This window comes from Zootermopsis nevadensis, unplaced genomic scaffold (genome assembly GCF_977971745.1).
Source record: "Zootermopsis nevadensis isolate Lab colony 2312 unplaced genomic scaffold, Znev_1.0 Znev_ptg000007l, whole genome shotgun sequence".
Taxonomy (NCBI): Eukaryota; Metazoa; Arthropoda; class Insecta; order Blattodea; family Termopsidae; genus Zootermopsis; species Zootermopsis nevadensis.
In genome coordinates this window covers 11641950-11662479 of record NW_028259139.1, presented here as the reverse complement: position 1 = coordinate 11662479, position 20530 = coordinate 11641950, and the positions used below count along the sequence as shown (strand labels likewise).

The window sequence follows — 20530 nt, the reverse complement described above, 5'->3', positions numbered from 1 at the left end:
AAACGATTATCTAATCTCTACTGGTTGATAACAGACTTTACCAAATCTACTGCGCAATCAGATAAAAGTAACCACGTGCAAAACTTATAACAATAGCTATAATTTAGAAAATAATATTTTATAACTTTAATTTAAATACTATTAAGCATAAAAAAACATATTTGTTTTATTTAACGACGCTGTCAGTAGCTTAGACTATACGGCGTTGAATGTTACGATGTTTAATGACTATGACTGAATAATGATTTAGAAGGAATCAGTCATGGTCTAATTTATGAAACTATCCCGGCATTTACCTACAGTAACTGATAAACACCACGACATTTGAATTCGGGACCTCCGGAATATAAGCTACTAATCGCGTATGAATATATATATATATATATATATATATATATATATATATATATATAAACACACACATTACGTATTATTTTATAAACTTTATCTTTTCGAGTTATTTGCCTTTTTCTGTAGAGGTCGGCTGAATATTTCCGTGGTTCTCCTCGGGCTATCAGGCAAATTCCGGGATGGTATAGCCTACAGTGCATTAGGCCACGAATACTTCTTTCCAATTTATTATTTATTAATCATCCTACCATTCATAGGATCTGAGGTGATTACGAGGATGGTTCTCTTATGGGTCGTAGTGCCCTGTGGTCTGGTAGAAGTTTACCAAAGTTTCAGAAGTCATTTAATGAACTAATTAATCGTAAACCGCCATATCAAAACATGGTTTAATATAACTTTATGAGATACAGCCATGTACCAGTTTTCTTGTACGATCCACCATTTCAAGATAAAAATATCCAACTCAGATTTGAGTTTCATGCACAGTAGAGATTGAATTAAACTATGTTACATATTAAAAATAAAAATTCCTTAACAGTATTAGTCAAAATACGTTCAATGGTTTAATAAATGAAATGTGACCTGACAGACGTCACAGCGATGTATGAACAAGTACCCCCCATTACACGTTCATTTTTTATTTATTTTAAAGAACCAATACATATTTGTATTCTTTGCTCTTATTCAGATCAGAAGAAGTGATGCCTCACCTTTGCTAGACGTACTTTTAATGTTATCTGATCAAGACACCGAATTAAAATTCATGACTAACATTTTTTAGGTTAGCTTGCTGTAACCAATTGCGTAAGCCGCCTGTGTGTAAACCATATAAATCGATGAGATGTAAACGCAAGTTTTATCGACTTTACAATCGATTCATTCAAATTCCAGGAAGTGCTGGAATCTTGTGTTACATCTGGAAAGGAAAATACAATTAACTTTTGTAGATAGAAGTTTAATCCTTTTTTGGTGTTTGCATGTTTCTTTTCATTCTTATTGTAAACTACGATGATTTTATTAAACAGCATTAATTAGTTGATCTTTGTAACGGTATGAAGTGTTGTGTTTTCTTTGCGGTACGAACTGAATTCTTAAATATACTTTAGATGAGGAATTGAACGCTATTTGACCTCTGCAGTTTAGTCGCAAATAACCGTCAGTTTTAAACGCTATGATTTATACATTCACACCAAGATGCAACAGTTTCTTGTTTCAAAACTTCAAATCCGAAACAGTTCATGAGCAATCTTCCTGTATGTAACAGGAGATCCATAATCCGAACGTAACTCGTTCTTAAATACTACAGAGGTATTTTAATTAGTTACCTGCCTTTTAACCTGACAGTCTGAATGTCACTGTATTACGTCACCTTTTTAATTACTAAAGCTCATGCATTTTCGCTTGCTACAATTCAGTTCAGAACGTTCTGTCAACCCGCCTTGTGCATTAAATACGCAAACCTAAAAGCACCTACTATAATTTTACTTGTTCTGTTTGGTTTCAAAGATCTTTCTTATATCAATGGATGAACGGAAATTGAGAACTGCGTGCTGAAAAGAAAATTTGGTTCTAAGAAGGTCATATTAAAAGAAAGATGGGACACATTACATGAATCTCCATAATTTGTGCGCGTCACTAAATATTATTACGATGATTAAACCAATGAAGATGAGATGGGCGGTGTATGTAGCATGCCTAGCGAGATAAACGCATACAAATTTTGGTCGCAAAAGTGAAAGTAAGAGATTATTCGGAAGACCTTTATGCAGATCGGAGGATAATATTAAATTGAGTCTTAGGGAAACAGGGTACGGGGGTGTCCATTGGATGTATCTGGTCCAAGATAGGACCGGTGGCAGGTTCTTATAAGCACAGTAATGTATCTTGCTGTTCTATCAAAGGCGGGGAATTCGTCGGTTAGTTAAGCGGTCTATCAGGATCTCAAGAAAGACTCTGCTTCGTGTAGTTAGTAAGTCTCCGGTACAGTGTTCCTGCGGATTGGAATTCGCTAAGTGATCGAACATTACTTTTCGTATCCAGTTGATTCAGTTCTAAAGCGACCCAGGTTAAAGCTAGAATTCCAGTGAATTCTGAAGCAAAAGACTTGACATGTATTCCCTATTAGGCCGGCGTCCTTGACTAAGATTTTGACCCGTGGTCAGTTCAGTAACTGACTGCATCAATCTCTGCAAGAACTGTCATACATCCAGTCACCGCGTCTAACCTTGGATCTCGACCTCTGTCCCACAGCGTCTGCCACTGACGAGCGATTGACAAGGTCTGTTCATCGAAGCATCGAGACGAGATCTGAGTAATGCCGTCATCTTGTGCTCACCTGCCCGCAGGATGTTGCTAATTCTTTCTTTTCTTTTTGCTTTCAAAATATTTGCTGGAAAGTCTGAAGCGAGAAAACTAATAAACCTTCAGGTTTAATTCAAGGCGGGGTATTTCTTGACTATCTGAACGACTATCAGCTTGTAAAGAAAAACTGTAATAGTTTGGCTTAAGAGTTTATCACGCTGTGTCCATATGTTCTCTTTCAACTTTTAAACAACCTGATCGATTTTTACGAAATTCAGTGTGCACTTTACGCCGTTCGAGGCCATCCAGTATATCAACATTTAATTTTCCGAAACGTCACATATAAGTTAATGACAAACTTTTGAGGTGTTAGCGAAACTATTGCTACTTAACACGAGAGTCTTGTAATTATATGATAAGATGTATTTATAATTATTCTTCTTGTTAATTAGTCGTCAACAATGACTGGACGGGTTAAACTTATTACGTAAGTAAATATTCTACCTAAGTTAAAACACAAGATACGACGCCACCGTACAAACTGGTCTGCCGTTTCAGAATAACATTAAGACGCTGAGAAACATTAGCTTCCTAACTTGGATTCGAAACCGCGATCCAAGTGTTTCAGCGTTCTAAGACCAGAACAAACGTACGGAGTTGTGTATACCCCAGCCGACGTGAAAGATTTATGTGGGGGGGGGGGGGGGGGGGCACGGAACCATTTAACAGACGTCAGTATTGTGTTTATTAGCCAGACTTCAACGTTCATACAGGTCAGGTAACCATTAGCCTTTGTCGGAATATAATCACAGTGTCTATAAGAATGAGCGAGGACTGGACTAAATTGCTTGAACTAGTCTGACTTGTTACCTTACCACAACGTTTAAAGGAAGTTATGTATCTTGACACACGCCTGGGAGAGTCCATCTGAATGTTAGCAAAAACATTCTTCACGTGACAGGTCCAATCTCGAATGGTCACGTACATTAATAAAACACGTAGCTCATATTCTATGTTAATGTCAGTAAAAAAAACATAAATAAATCTTCAGCTTGACAAGAAACATACAGCTGATCGTCAGGTGATAATAGAGATATCTAAATGGATAATGGTTAGAGACTAGTATCATCGCTCATGTCAGCCTGCGAACAAGACGAAAGGTAATAAATAATATCAACTTAACTATACAGGGTGTCCGGTGACTTCATGACATTACTTCAGAGTGTTTATTTCTGAGATCATTCCCAGTCGGAAATGCAAATGAACAACGGTTACCACAATAATTTATAAACCAAATATTCTCAACATCCTGTTCTCAAGCACACTCAATATTCTTGACGCTAAATCGAGTATTAAGCTTTATTTTATGTGAGGCGAGCTCCTACGGTTAGAGACCTTCGGGTTCTGGAGAATGGAGTTTCTTAACTGAGTTACTACTAGATTCTCAGGAAGTAGTCTGCTTCAGTTGGTCACATAGTAGGCAGCTGTAGGTGATTAATTGTCGTACGGACAAGACCAGCCAGTAACAGAATTCATAAGCCCACAGTCTTGTCTTTTAACATCAGACGCAAGATCAAAGATTCTATTATAGATAAAAGTAGCTACACTTCATGAAAAGAAATGGTAAAATATAATACAGTGTTTAAGCCTTACCTACATGAAACAACCGCTGTTTACTTAACCCTACTACTGCATATCAGTCTGTTTCGCGTTACATGTCCATTCAAATCAGTTTGATATAAAATTATTAATCAAATCGAGGATATTCTTAGATCACCACAATCTACTATTGGGGATGTATAATTTTAATCCTATACGATATGAATATTCATGTTTAAGAGAGGCAGGGACACTCATCGCCCTGTTGATGAATGCAATTAACCATCTCTGAAACGTCGGTCAATTTCTGCCAGACTACAGGGCGCAGTATCACAGGAAACTCAACCTCACACTCGTCGAAATGAGAACCTGGAACCTCTCATACCTATTTCTAGTTCGTGTACGTATAATGACCGCCACTCGTGGACAGAAAAACACTACATACAACGAGCAGACAAATCTATAATTGTTGTTGCTGTTATTATTACTTACCGATTCGTGCTTGTGAGGATAAACGCAGCCAAATATACATTTAATACGTTACGCATTTAGGAAGAAATTTCAAACCAAGGTCGTCAGAAATGGCCAAAGGCAAGATTATAGAAGACAAGGGGGAGTGGATAATAGAATTCGTCTGATTTATGTATGTAGAAGCGAGTTGTTTATATAACTTAGGAATAAGGATATCTTATGGTCTGTAAATAATACATGAGGCATTATTAATGTTCACGAAACGACGACTCAGTATAAAAAACAGTAATGAAATACGTTTCTTCTTAGAGGTCAAATCTCAAACTTAGGGACAATATTAGAGAAGTTGAGAGTAATTACTATACTTTATTCAAACAGTACAAAGAAATTAATTAAAATGATAGAAAATATATCAATCCTTTTGAGCACGAATGTCATATGAAAATATTAAAAATTCCGACTTACATCTACAAACAGCATACCATATCTCCATTAAAAAACCTGTGGCGTATTGATATTCAGAGAAACATTTACAGTTAATTTTTGAGAACTACAAAGTGTATATATACATTCTGGGATAAATGTTAAGTTAGTGAACGCGTCACAAAAGGTACACAATGATGGATGACAGTTTGTTTCGAACGTCTCACGTATCGTCCGTCTGCTTCAACGTCAGGAAAAGTAGCGCCCTTTATCAAACTGACACTTAATTTTGGGAACGCCTCTCTAAAGCCCCGGACAGTGTGGTGGTAAACACACAAATCGCTGCTTTTGCCGAGAATCGAACTCTGATCTCACACTATTAATTAGACACCTTAACTTTAGTGAGTAATCAAAATAGTCCACGACTGTAATCTTGAGACTTGCGGGGTGAGGAAGTGAGGTGAAGGAGGAAGGAGGAGAGATAGCGTCTGCCTTTAACGCTACGGACTTCCTGCATCCCTTGCAAGTCTCAAGATTACAGTCGCGAACAGTAATTTGCTCGTGTTGTTATAACTTGCCATGGTAATGCTGGTAAGGGATTTTGGGCCATATAGCTATATTTGATTTCCAGTTATTCTTGACGAGGAACGTATCAGTATAATATAATTTACAATAATAATAATTATTACGAAAAAAGTGTTTTTGATATGTTGTAATGCATTTTCAAGTACAGGATAAATAATTTCATAAAGAATTTTGTAGAAAGAAAGACATTATCCTTTTTCAGAAATGATTTTCATGCCAACAGAATAAGGTGTTAAGTTTCTAGAAACAGTGGGAGCAATTTTACCTTCGGTGAGGTCGTGACTAGAATTCTTGGCTATAATGTAACGCGCAATATGGAAGTATTTTCACGTGTTTATCTTATAAAATGTACTTTGCTTGTTTTACATAAATTTCCCATTCTTAATGTCCAGTTTACGTAATCACTAAGTTTCTAAAGCTTGTTAAAGCTTGTGACCATGAGTGACTTTTCGACCTCCTCATCGGGAAAACGAATATCCAACTCATCTCGTATCTACTGTAAAACCACAAAGAGCGCAGCGTAGAATGTTTCCGCATCAACTCTCTTCCAGCCTTGGATTTGTAGTGTAAAAAATAGCAAGATTTAACCCTTTGAAGCACCAGAGAGAGAGAGAGAGAGAGAGAAGATATGAAGGATAACAGAAGAGTAGAATTAGCAAAGAGGAAATTGGTGGGGGGGGAGAAGTGAGAGACACTTCGATTTAGGGGGGAAAAAAGAGCATCTTATAGTTAGAAGGTTCCCAGGCAATGCCCGCTCGTCCTTCTGTTAAGGATAAAGTATGAGTGAAGACGTTAGGGCGATAATTGGCAAAAACGACGGAATTTTGAATTGTGTATTATAAAATGCTTAGGCTATTAATTTGGAAGTTTAGGACATATTTTAGAGGTTTCTACTCGGGGGGGGGGGGGGGGGATTTTGACGTCTTTAAGGGATGGTAAATTTTGATTAATCTAAATCGGGGGGTCTGCATTAGAAGCATGCAGCACGAAGCTCGTCTTTATACCTTTTTACAAATTCAGTCTGTACCGCAAAGAAAACACTTCACTTCACTTCACGATTACAAAGATTAACTGGTTAGTGATATTTAAGGAAATAATCGCTGTTTATGGCGAGAATCATACAAAAACCCGTAGGCCCATGTAAACTTAGAGGACAAAATGTTGAGTTACTGAACGTTTAAGTAGGTGGTACATATAGTTACCACCGGGTCTTAAATGGTAGGGAACTTTACGAAAGAAACTAAATAAAATCTTACATTGTAGTTTCTCCCTGTACTTTACCACAACGTTACGCATGTAAACTTACATATATTTAAGTCTAGTCAGTCACTTTAGTATGAAGAGCTCATAAAAATTTGTTAGTTGCTGAATGCGTTTGAAGTCGAGAAAACTCCAAGAAACATAACACGTCTACCTTCTAGCCTCCCTATTTATATATTTATCCGTGATATATCTAACACTCTATTATTTCATATTATATACCGTTGAATGGCATGATTATTGAATAATGAACTGGAAAGGAACGTGGAAAGCAGTGGTCGTGGCCAAATTTAAGATAATATTCCAGAATTTTTCTGAGGAGATCTATAGATAAGACGAACCACCGACGTTCAGGACACGTTGTTTCCGGCCTCAGACTTGAACCCGGGGTCTCCACTGGAGTGTAAACTACTCGGTCCCGACGTTCGGTATATACACTTTTTTGAAATGGGGCTTAGTCATAGGGTCATCTTCTATTTTAAGATCCAATTGCGAGTCAGGCGCCACTCTTTCTGGAGACGTATGGAATATGCTCAAGTATAATGGTCTTCTTCCCTGCAAATAAAGCTCGATAATTGACTGTCCACTAAATTCAGTTCTGCTTAAATATTTCTAGAAGCTACTGACTTAAACGTATGCGTCGTGAAGAGAGTTATTTAGAGGGAAAATAATAAGAATTATATTCAAGAACTATGGCATGGACCAAAAGAGGATTAAATTATAAACAAAAAGACAGTTTACAAAATACTTTACTCAATTACTTTCTGGAACCCGGACTGGAATAAAGTTGGGGTAATTTCTGCAGCACTTGTCTCATATTTTTAGTTTAATGACAAATAAGTTCAAGGCGATGTCAAATAATTATCGAAGCTTTTAACAACGTACAAACTTCAGCTCTCTTAACTTGGGAAAGGATGCATTGTGCGTGATGTCAAGGTTAGCATTCCTTACATCAAATTCTATGGTCAATACCGAAGACCAGACGTTGATAAACAGACTGTAGTGTGTAATTAATTTTATTTTGCAAGCCTACATCATGTGTGATTAACTCATCAAGGAAATAAACTTCGTATTCTGCTATTATTCATCATTGCTGGAGTTTAATGGGTAGCCTTGAGTAGCTTTATAAATATATTCTCTAATAGAACAAGCTGTCATGGTAATACAGAAACAAAAGAAAAGTCATTTAGTTTTAAACCTACTTCCCTTATTTTATAATGAAAGATACGCTTAGGGTATCAATTATATCCTTCCGACTATTCAGCACATAACACGTTTCAAAGTGATGATTTTTTATCATGATTGTGCCATTAAAGGCTTCCCTACCTCTATACTCTTAAATTTCATCATTGTAATGCAGCCTTCTGGTAAGAAATTTTTTGCAGTATATATAAACAGTATAGCTCACGCATGAAACCTATATTTAGCGTTTGGTTCAATGACGCACGTAAAGTTTTATAACGAGATAAAAACGTACCTACAACTTCTGTATAAAATTAATTCACAAACACGAGGATGATGAAAAATTCTTTCTGAAAATGAAACACCAAGAATGTGGTCTTCTGGATTATGATGCCGTGAAGGTGGGAACTAATGTTTCGGAGGAAAGTATCGATACCATCTTCAGGGCTGAAGTTTCTGAATATAGCGACAATAGCTTCCTCTGAAATTTTTGTAACCATCTGTACTGTTTAAGGCTGTACTAGAGCGTCATTTGAAATGTAACCGTCCATATACAACAATTTCACTTTATTTCTTGTATTTAATTCACTTGCGACGACCTATAATACCAACAGCGACATCTCCGCCATGAGAACCCTAAATCATAAATTTAAGTCTGTACTAATGTCGACCATAGAAAGATAATGTTCCCCAAAAGTTTGTAATTATCAACATCATTTCTCGTTAGCATTACTACAAGTGTAGAAGTACCTGAAAGATGACGTCATAAACTATTCCTCTAAGTCCTTATTCATTAAATTCTAGACACAAAATTTGAAGTAACGCATGTGAACCCTGCTTGCTTCAAATTGGAGGCATTTCCACACTTTTTTTCATCTTGAAGATAGAGGCAGTAGGTTCCTCCAGAACGCTGGTATGCACATGGCGTTACTACCCAGAAAATCGACGTCGACATATTCACCACCGTGAGATCCTAAACTCTTTCCATGTTTGTTCATTTCGACCAAAGATGCTGTGAACTTAAATCCCCTTAAGACTATCTTAACATGAAAACGAATTGTTTTATGTGACAGCGATAAAAACCCATCCACGGAAGCTTGCTGAAGAAAACCAGCGGGTATCTTGCTATGGTTTCATAGCAACAGCCGTCTTAAGACCGAACAGAACATACATGCTTCATTAAAATATAATTTCCTGTGTTCAAACGTACCAATAGAGACCAATAAATGTATCATATGATAATAAACAAGGGGAAGAAAGTTACACCGCCCCGGGCGATTACTCAGCAAGTACTTATATGAAGATAAGGGGTCCCACAATACCACCCAGCCACGCCCTTGTCCCACGCAGCCTTCTGATTGACCTTCGTTCTATTGTAGTTCCTGGTGACAGGACAAGCTCTGTCAACCTTGACCTTATTAGCAACAATTCAGAAAATGAAAAATTAAAGCCAAAATATGAGAGACTTGATAATCACCTTCGCAATTTGTAATCTTTACATTATATTTTCGGGCTATAAATCAAGAATGATGACATGTAATTAGCGTGCGAAACAATAAATTGATTAAAGATTATGGTAGTAGAACGCCAATGGTAAAGATCTCTTGAGAAATCTAAGATAATGAATGTTACAGCTAATCTCAGAGACGGAGGTTGTAAAAATGTGAAATGTATTTCTTTGTCTCAGGATAAGTTCTAATAGTGGTATTTTGTGGTTTCGGCAACGAACATTCGAAATTCAGTAACATGAAATTGATGGGTGAACTAATTAATTATAAATCTTCCAAGGGAAATCATCGTATCGTGTAATAATTTTCCAATAAATAAAATGGAAAGACACAACTAGGATATTAAGACAAACAAACAATTCAAAGACTCCCATATCCCTGTTTTTAAAAATATTTTTATCATTTATGTCTTTCACCTTACATTCGCTTATCTTGGGCTTTTCTTTATCCATGTCCCATCATGGGGTCACAGTGGCCGCTTGGTCACTGGGACCGTGGGTTCGAATCCCACTCAAGCCATGGATGTTTGTCCGCGTTCTTCTGTGTTGCGCTGTCCTGTGTACAGGTAGAGGCCTTGCGACGGGCCGATCCCTCGTCCAAGGAGTCCTACCAAAATGTCTATAGATCAAAGCTAACGAAAAGTTGGGACCCGCAGTGCTGAGGCACTTGAAGAAGGTCGTCTAAGTATCCTAAGTATGTCCCATCATGTAACTAAAATATTTCGACACTATGTTCTAAAGGCAATTCCCCCGGCCAATTTACAATATAACCCCTATATCAAATTTAGACAATATCCGTTCAAGAGTTTTGGCAATGAAATGCGTGAAGGGACGGACAGACATTGCCCTCGATTAATTTTATGTACTTCGTTCACGAAAATAGTTAGAAACTGTAAACATGAATTATGAATAAAAATACCCACGTTCTCATGGAAACAGACGTCATACTTAATACACTGCTCAGTGCGCGTGTATGGAAATGCTAGCACATGAGTCAGTGAATGACCTACAAATGTGATAATGACATTGTGTGGGTACATAAGAGACAAACGCATGCAGATTTCAACCCAAGGTTTCTACGGTTCGTTTCCTGACTATTAAAACTATAAATATATGTAACCCAGCCCAAAGAACGGATAAACTATAATTTGGTTAAGTTATGCCTCGGACCCTCCCCTTCTATGTAACCTGCTGTACTGTGACAAAGTCTTAGAATAATTCATTTTAATTCAATTCTTTGGCCGTAGGTGCTAGTTTAACAGCTGTAACAACCAGTTAACAGTCAGCACAAGAGAATAAATACAAATAACCCGAAAACAAAGTAATGCGTACATTAAATAGTTATAATAAAGCTTTCTAGTATATTGTATACGTATACAAATTTAGTGTTTGCACAGCAACATAAATAATAATTTTATGTTAATAGTAATTATCACTATTATGTAGTAGCGAAACAAATGTTTCGTGTATATATGATAATAGATGCATGCTTATAAAATACCTTATAACTTCAAGAAAGATCACGTTCATGCAACAATAATATTCTAGAATTGTATTAAAAATGTATGTTTCAAATCTCATTTGAGATATTACATTTGGGCCTAACCCCATCCTTCCAGATCCTTACCCGCTCAACAATTATATTAATTTCCTCACCTCAGGTTATTCTGATGTAATTTGTGCAAGTTTAAATGGCGCTGTAATAACATAATAATCTGTAATAATGAAAAACCTTATTAATATTGTTGGTCTACTTTTAGAATTATAACTATCCCAGTATCAGACTACATGTAAGTCTACTTATTTACTGCCGTTTTTACTGAACCAATTTCGTATTTTGCAAATCGCATATTTTATCATTAATTTACTTATTTACTAATCTTAATTTCTAACGTAATTACTTACATAGACTTAAACAGAATTCTACGTGAAAGGACCTAATATTTCTCTAGTTGATATACTTTACATATATTCTTGAACACCCTCGATCTCCGTTTCTGCATCAGAATGAGAGGCGAAGAGTTGCAGCTATATACAAGAGCTCATAAAATTACAACCTTACACATTTTAATATTTATGTTTCGAGAAAAAAGAAGGAAAATAAAGCATTCTAAACCATGACTATTATTCCAGACATCAATACTTACAAAACACGATTGTAAACAAAGAATTTATGGGACTCGGACTTCAGATAAATTCTATTGTGTATTCAGCTCAGATTTAAACGCGCCGAAGCTGACTACAGACAGCGGTGCAGTGGCTTCTGGCGGTCCTGAGTTCAAGGCCGGTCTGATTCAACCAGTACTTCGAGAGGGTTGAATCCGTCTTACCTCCTGCAGCTTTCCTCCACACTCCTCTACGTAATTTACAACTGCAACAGCCTCTTATGAATGGACTTAGACGTCCTATTAGCATTCGCATTGTTTGCAAATGCAATGCATAAACAAAGTCGGTCACTTTGAAAAAACTGCTTCAGACCAATTGCGCCAAGATGGAAGCGCGCATAAAGGAGGTTGTCATACTTTTAAGCGAATTGTAGACATTTCATCAGTGAACGGTCAGAAACGACTTAAAATAAACGCATTGCTGAAGTATGGATATTACGCGGTGCGAACGAAATGTGATGGATGTTCAACAAGTACGTCTGTTGTGGTGTACTTTGATTCCTGAACAGAACGTAAAAATCACACACGTCTGATAGAAATTCATATTGTTTTCATAGCGATCTGTAATAATACGGGATTTTTTTCTCTCAAAAGCGTTACTGTGCTGTAGGTTAGTTCGGTTCGTCACTTGTCGTCATACCAAATAAGTCAGATACTGGTCAGAGACTTGAATACAAAGAACTTGTAGTTGTAGGTCGTTGCAGGAGGTAATCATAAAAATCTACCGTCAATGATAAAAAACTTACCAGGCAATTTACATCAACCCGTTGTAATAAAGATTAATGTCACTATTCTGCGGACGTAAGAACGTGAAACTTCAACAGTTAACGAGCCACACAGCTGACTGAATAACTGATCGACAGACTAACCTACTAATTCCAATCAGCAGAATCATTACTGAGAAACTAACATTCACTCAGCTAGCAAAATTCTCCTACGTTTTATGGAGCATAAAAGTTCATTACCGTATTCACAACAGCCCACTACTGTCCCCAATCGTGTACCAGATTAATCCAGTCCAAATAATCTCAACCTATGCTTTTACGAATCTTTTTTAATATTACCCTGTCATCTACGCCTTGGTCTTACAAATATATCTTTCCCTTAAAGTATTATACACACACACACACACACACATTATAGTGGCAGGCTACGGGCTAGACGACCGGGCTTCGATTCCCAGCAAGGGCAAGACATTTATCTCTTAGCCACAGCGTCAAGACCAGTTATTCTGCCCAAAGGGTACCAGGTCCCACATCCAGAGGGGTAAGACGGCCGTGTCGTTCAGCTCACCATTCGTTTAAATCTACTGTCGAAGTCAAGAAAGAGTGTAACTATACCTTCACAAACCCACACTTCTGCATAGCGTTATAATTAAGTATGAAGGGTAACATTACTAATCTCATTTCATGGGCTATCCGCAGTCGGAATATAATATGAATGTAAAATGAGAATGCCATGGCTATCTACTCCTATACATGTGTATTATCTTCAAATCACTACACCGAATTCCATTAAATTTAGTTTCGTATGTGAATATTAAATACAGTCAAGCGAATGCAATTCTAAAAGCATTAAGGTCACTATAAACATCAACATTACAAGAAACTGAAACAAAACTGCATACAATTTATACAAAGGGTAAGGTGTGAAGGTGTCGCACAATAAAAAGGTGAATACGTCACATAGACGTCTCATATACTTGATTGAGGTCTGCAACTTTTACCTGAATCATTCTTTAATACGGTTTCTGAAGTAGTTTCAAGGTGAGATGTCTGGGCTGCCGATATTCTAGGGTGGAGTTACAAAGTTTTCTGACAATAGGTAGGTAGGACTACATCACGGGGGAGTGATATTTGGATAAACGACGTAAAACCTTCAATTACTACGATTAATTCTGTGTGATGAGTCCCATAGAGCATATACAATTTGTTTTCACATAAAGACAGAAAATTCAGATTCTGAAACATCGCGCACATTTATCAATATGATAGAAAAGTTGTCAGTCAAAACCAGAGATTATAATATATAATTTCTGTTACAGATTCTCTGCTCGCTGCTGCTACATACAGTCCTGGGGTTTCCTTACACTAGACAGACCGTTGTAAAGTCTGCCCGAGAAGATGATCTCATCTCGGGAACTGACTTTCTGTCAGTCTTCATCGGAGCCTCGAGACCAAGATCGGGGTCCGTCAACGAAGGCAGGAACTTCAACAAACGTCTTGACTCCGATACTCCTGAACAGTCATTCACTGAGCATACGACTGTGTTTGTCCCTCGAAGCGAATCAAAGGACAGCAACTCGTTGGAAGTGGAAGCACTAGTCGATTCATCGTCGATCCAACAGGGTAACTCCCACACGGAGAGTGAACAAGATACAACGGACGAAGTTTCTACAGGTTTATCCACCATTCACGCAGACGACAACGAAGCAATGGATAAAGAAGCTAAAAGATTACCACTTCCAAACGCGTCGTTGAACGTGAATGCACAAACTGTGGGTGCTGAGCCAATGACTGAAACTAACAAGGAAAATGATCACATCCCTAACTCTTTCCCAGATGTAATAGCGGATTTAGAACCCGACACAGAGAAATACGAAAGAAATGTTTACTCCACAACGTCATCAAATATTCCTCCCTCCGTTAGTTTTGAACTACATGAAATATCAACACGTCCGAGTAGCAATAACACGACGACGGACATAATTTCACACGAACCAGGTGAAACTGACAGTTATCACTTTGAAACAAGTGAGGTTCCTACTGAAAACAAAACATTTTACACGAATCCGACCTCAAGCAAACAAGATGGAAATACAGCGGACTGGTCCAGCTTGGCTGCAATCGAAGATGATACAACGGAGAAAGAGACGCATAAAGTCGTTTCCGTTCGCGTCTCGTCATCAGTTGCCCTCGGAACAGCACAACAAAGCAATACAACTGGCCGTGACAACAGATTCATTTATAACACTTTCATGGATTCGTTTCCTCACGATGAATTCCGTCGTTCATCGTCTGAGAGCGCTTCACTAGTAACAGAAAAACAGCCCGCAGCGACAGCCGTCCAGCGAAGTCAACTCAGCGTAGAGGAATCCTCTCCCTCCTCGTCGATAATCTCCATACACCAGGAAAGTTCATCTTCTAACGTCCAGTCTCGACACGGTACTTTCGACTCTCAAGGCTCAAGTGAACCACCATTTGATCCGCAGTCATCTCCCGTCAGTTACCACACCAGTGTCTCTACAGCTACATCAAACAGCAGAGTTCAATTCTACAGGGAACCGCCCAGTTACCACAGAACTGGTACTTCCACAGCAGAGACAGTGCAACGCGCAGTGGTCGCAGAACAACCGCAGCCCCAGAGTCATGAACAAACGACAAGTGTCTTCCAGAGAGCGGGAGACAGCAGTCCACGCATGCAGAGTAGTTATCAAACGAGCAGACCGCAAAGCAATGTTGATGCCGACAGGCAAACTGCGAGTCAGCAAAGCGAAGGAGAAAATAGTCGTATTCAGAAGAGTTACATCAATCATCAAGAACCTCCAGAAAGGAACTACGAGCTCCCAGAAGAAAACTACGGTACGCCGGAGAGAAGTTATGGAACTCCAGAGGAGAATTACGAAGTGGATGAAGCTGTGAGTGTAATGACGAACGGAAGAGCCAATGGAGTTCGGTTTCCGGCTGTAACAACGACAGACCCCTCATTCAGTTCTCAACAAGGACAGTCAAACGATCCGAATTCCAAATTCGGTTATGTAGTTGAGGGCAGAAACTTCCGCAAATACCAAGTGGAAGAGAGGACGCCTGACGGGTTCATCGTGGGCGAGTATGGCGTCGTGAGCCACGACGACGGTAGCCTCAGAGGCGTCCGTTACACGGCAGACGGCACCATTAACCCCAGGGTCATTTATGACGCACTTGCCAAGTTCCTCTCTCTGTAAACTCGAAGTGGCAATTCCGTGCTGCCAAGTTTTCTTGTCTGCAGAAATCCGGCATTTCCACGACTCCGATATTTATCTCGTGACCAGGCTCAGATAGCTGATAGGGGCAGGGATTTTTATCTTCGTCACCGCGTCCACACCTGTGGCCTGCTTCCCCGAGGAACACGAGGCCTGGGAATAGGAATCTGACCATTCGCATTAGAGTTTAAGAAATCATGGAATATCTCTACTCCCCCATACGTTTTCACAGCGTGATGCTTAATTAAGCACGGACATAACTTTACATTACACCAGTGATTTTCCAACCTAATACACACCTGGACACTGGACACAATTTTTAATACCTTTCGTGGCATGGACGACTCTCATTTTACTACGTTTTACCTACATGACTGTAGCCTCATGAGGAACGGAATTTCCATCAAATGAATTCTGCTATCTTTAACAAACTCTAATAATGTCACAATTTACATTAAAAACTACAAAACCGAATAATAAACATACAAAATTATCATCCCCCTACATAATAGAATAGATAAAAAATGAAGGATTGGAACTTCCACTTAAAAACGTATAAGAGATTCAAATATTTTTACATTTTAAAACTTATTGCGATACTTCGCAAACCATGTTATGGATATGCTGGGACATCTCTTGTAAAGCTGTGATGCATAGTGACAAACTGGTGCAAAGGTTTCCTGCCTCCTCCATGCTCAGGAGGGAGTCCAAACCCACGATATTATGATTACAAAGATCATTGGCACTGATAAGTTTTAATAGTCTTTGGAAAGACATTTATTATAATACCACGTCAGTCCTATATACAGAGAATATTCTTAATTCTGCTCTATTTTAAATCAGAAATATCATTGTAATATGATATTCTGAATTATTTACTAATGAAGTTCCTTATCATTTAATTACTACGAGTAATTACCTCCATTTGTAATGCACAGTCAAAGTTTGGCGGGAAATATTTTTCCTTGTTAATTGTATATTCGTGTTTCGCCAAACAAATATGTTTTAATGTATACAGCGGTTATTATCCAGAAATTTGGACAATACTACCATCAACAGTGATAATGCAAGATAAAATTTGCTTCTTTTATTTTATGATTCATACAAATACAGAATTAAAAATACGAGAAAAGTTGCACTGCAGATAATGGTAAATGTTATGAAGGACAGCCCATTGCATCTTTCATTTTCCTTTTAAGTGTCGTCGCTATGGAAACTGGATAATGACTAATTCTGTCCATATTTTATAAAGTTTACAATTGTCTGCATAAACAATGAATGTGACCACAGATTATACGAGACGACTTTCTGTGCACTTCAAGTAAGTTCTACATAAACTTTAGTTATTATTTCTCTTACTTTTACAGTATTTAATCCTATATCTGGAAATACATAAATAAGTCTACGTAGACCCAATTTAAAAACCAGTGTTAAGTGAAAGAATAATTAATCACCATAACCACAGCTTCTGTTTACAAATTGTTAAAATAAATAATTATCAATTTGGGGAATAAACGTATGGCTTAAGACTTAATTTAGGGGGGGAGTGCTTTTTAAAACACATATATCATGCTGCTACAAACGTAGTCTTTCCGTGACGTAACCATATATTTTTATTCTTATCTAAAATAATTTTTTGTGCTATTACAAATTTTTATTAAAAATTGCAGACAATTCGTTTATCTGCTCCCCTCTAAACGCTACATATATATATAAATATTTGTGCTTCATTCTGTTACTTCATTTATAAACATTATAATCTTAATATAAACAACAAAAAGGTTGATTGGAAATTTGAGTGGTTCAGTGGATCTTCTATGTGAATACGTCAGTGTACGATACAAATAATTGTACACCTAAAAATAATTCAGTTGGAGCTACATTTATCATACAAAATGATGCGTTTGATCATCATCCTTGCATAGAATACAGTGTCCTGGTATCTCAGAATCCATTTTCACTGCTTTTTCCACGTCGTCCTGAGTTTCGTCTTTCCAGGAATTGCTTTTACGCTGGAAACAGACGAAATAACATTTCTGGAAGTCCATAGATCTGCTGTATAATAAACGGTGTTCGTTGGTGACCATTTGGTTTTAAGGAATTTTGGGCCTTATGTTATAATATTTTTGAATTTGTGTTTTATGATAGCCCTTGCGATGGTATGGTGATCATTTACTGTTAAAGGTTTTTGAGCTTTATGGGATGATATTATAACCTTTTCCATGGTAATGGTGTTTAGGGAGGCCAAATATGTACATATACATATATGTATGTAGTTAGAACATATTCGATATTGCGGTCATTAAATCGTATTGTACTATTAAATTAATTCAATTCAAGCAAAGGTAAATAATGATTTTAAATTTTATATGCTGCTTTGTTACGCTTTAAAATAAAAAGGTGTTTCTTTAAGTACTAATTTAGATTTTTCCTTCGTTCTTGATGGGAAATTTTCTAGTTTAAATTTAATAAAAATGTGGAAACAGCAGTGAAAAGAATTCAGCTGTGTTTAGCAGATCGTGTCAAGATATTAGTAACCTTGCTTTCTGATCTAAAATCCTGATACATGTTTATCGTTAACACGATATTATGCTTCACGTGCATTGTGTATGGGACCAAATCTTCCTTCTGCTGCTTTCGTGATGATTCTTTGCCATGGCAGTAGCCCTATCTTTTAACGACTAAGGATAAGTCGCCCGCCATATTGCAGACACTTGTCACGACAGCGCAACCAGTGGGGTGGCTGCAAGAATTCATGGTGTACTTTCTAAGACTAAAATAGCCTGTACCTAGGAACAAGTCTTGCTGGTATAATTACATAACTCTAACAAATCAGTCGCATTCCCTTTATTAAACAACTTAGATTTCAGTCTTCTGCGTTTTGACATAGTATATTACCGTAAGTGGTTTCGGATAAATATACTAACTCCATATTCAGGATTAAAGTGAATTGGAGCCTGAAGACAGAGGTAGTATGTTTGTCCGAAACGCTGGTAACTAACTAGATAAAATGATGTCAAAAGCCAGAAGACCAGAATTTAAATTTCTACGGCCGTGGAAACCTCAAACCTCATGTTTACTAAGTAACCCTTTCTAGTTCTTACACGAATATAAATGATGTATGGCAAACATTGCATCAGATTAAAAACGAAACGCGTGGAAATTTAAGACTGACATGAAAGCAAAAGTGGCCTATTTTAAGGCAGTTTTGGCATTAACCTTAAGTGATCAGGGAATACAACTAAACATTCTCAAGTAATGGCAGCCAGTCTCCGCGTGAAAATTCAAACTCTGGACGTAAGCAACATAAAGCATATGTAACGACTACACTAGAACAATTTCCAAGTGAGTTCACTCGCAAACAACGTTGAATAAATTCATTACAAAATAAGTCAATATCAGAATCGTTACTTTGACGGGTGTAGTCTTAAAAATAAAACCTCAAGGGGGTTTCTGGTTGAAATTAAAACGTATCACATTATGAGGCCATTCTCGTTATTTGATGATAGATCTAAAATTTCAATACAGAATTAATACATTTAATAATTTAGGGAATTCTTAATATTATAACAAATAATTTTGTATCTTCCTTTCCTCAGATTTCTAAGGGGCAAACTCTGTACCTTACATTTTAAGTTCTACGCTCATATCCCACTCTTTTCCTTCTGCTATTCTGTCCACATTTGACGTTACTGTCTTTAAAATAAACCCCTGCACTTTAAAAAAACAGAGGAATGCTACCCTGGTTAATTTCAAGCATTTATCTTTTATGAAAAATAAACTACATTAACACGAAATTGTTTTGTCAGTGCATTATAAGAGTCATTTTGATTTTTATCCCAATTTCGGGATTTATTTGTTCTGCTTACCCTAAATATAATGTTTTACATACAATAATAGAGGTTTTTTAAAATCATCTTTAAACATCCATACCATAAGGTTAGAAATTAATGTTGTGAAGGCAAATTTCTGCTTGAGAATTGCTGATCTACTATCAGTGCATTAACTGAGAGAAGGTAATGCGACGGACTACATATTAACAGCCGGCCTTGCAAGCTTGCAGACGAAGACAGTACTGCTGGAAAAGGCAACGTCACCACGATCGTCTAAATAACTGACGCAATAATCCAGCGATTCCCAACCTGTGTTCCGCGAAACCGGCAATATTAAATTTCAATGAAAATTAAACAATAAATACCTATAAATAGGTACCTTGAAAGACCTACGCATATGCAACAAGCTAATACCGAAATCAGACTTTAAGGTGTGAAATAAATTACTCTGACTCAAAACGAGGCCCAATGGCGAGTTTATGAGATCACGATTATGAACCTTTGGGTTCCATACAGACAGGTAACATCTTGAATAGCTGAGAAACTATCAGCGTTTCAAGGAAGACACTGTGATATAATTGCTGAATGCTAAATAAAAATACACTTTAAGGAATTTTAAGTGGATCTGAATATATTAAGGCTGGGACAAGCTAATAACTGTTTTTGACAGAAATAAATATATTGTATATCCGCAATCGTTTCGCGAACCACAGTTTGGAAATCACTGACAACTATCTGCTGCTAATGGAAGACTAATGTTAATTTTGTTGTTCTATTCTTAAAGTGTAATAAACTTTGATAACTTCGGTTATGTCTTTGAACAATGTGGCGAACGAAAATAAATAAGCTCATGGAATACTAACGCATCTTCTAATCACCGTTTTTTGGTTTC

General features: G+C 37.3%; 3 protein-coding genes across 3 annotated transcripts in view; 1 reads left to right on the top strand and 2 right to left on the bottom strand.

Annotated features, from left to right (window-relative positions):
* LOC110831108 (uncharacterized) overlaps positions 1-20500 on the top strand; it is a 39457-nt gene extending 18957 nt beyond the window's left edge. Inside the window, exon 2 of the mRNA XM_022066722.2 lies at positions 13889-20500. Coding sequence (XP_021922414.2) covers positions 13889-15787 — 1899 coding nt within the window. The 3' untranslated portion in view covers positions 15788-20500. The remainder of the gene's footprint in view (positions 1-13888) is intronic.
* The window catches only part of LOC110831110 (uncharacterized), a 119764-nt gene that overhangs the window by 72349 nt on the left and 26885 nt on the right, over positions 1-20530 (bottom strand). The gene's annotated exons all lie outside the window — the stretch shown is intronic.
* LOC110831112 (uncharacterized) overlaps positions 1-20530 on the bottom strand; it is a 134759-nt gene that overhangs the window by 87345 nt on the left and 26884 nt on the right. The gene's annotated exons all lie outside the window — the stretch shown is intronic.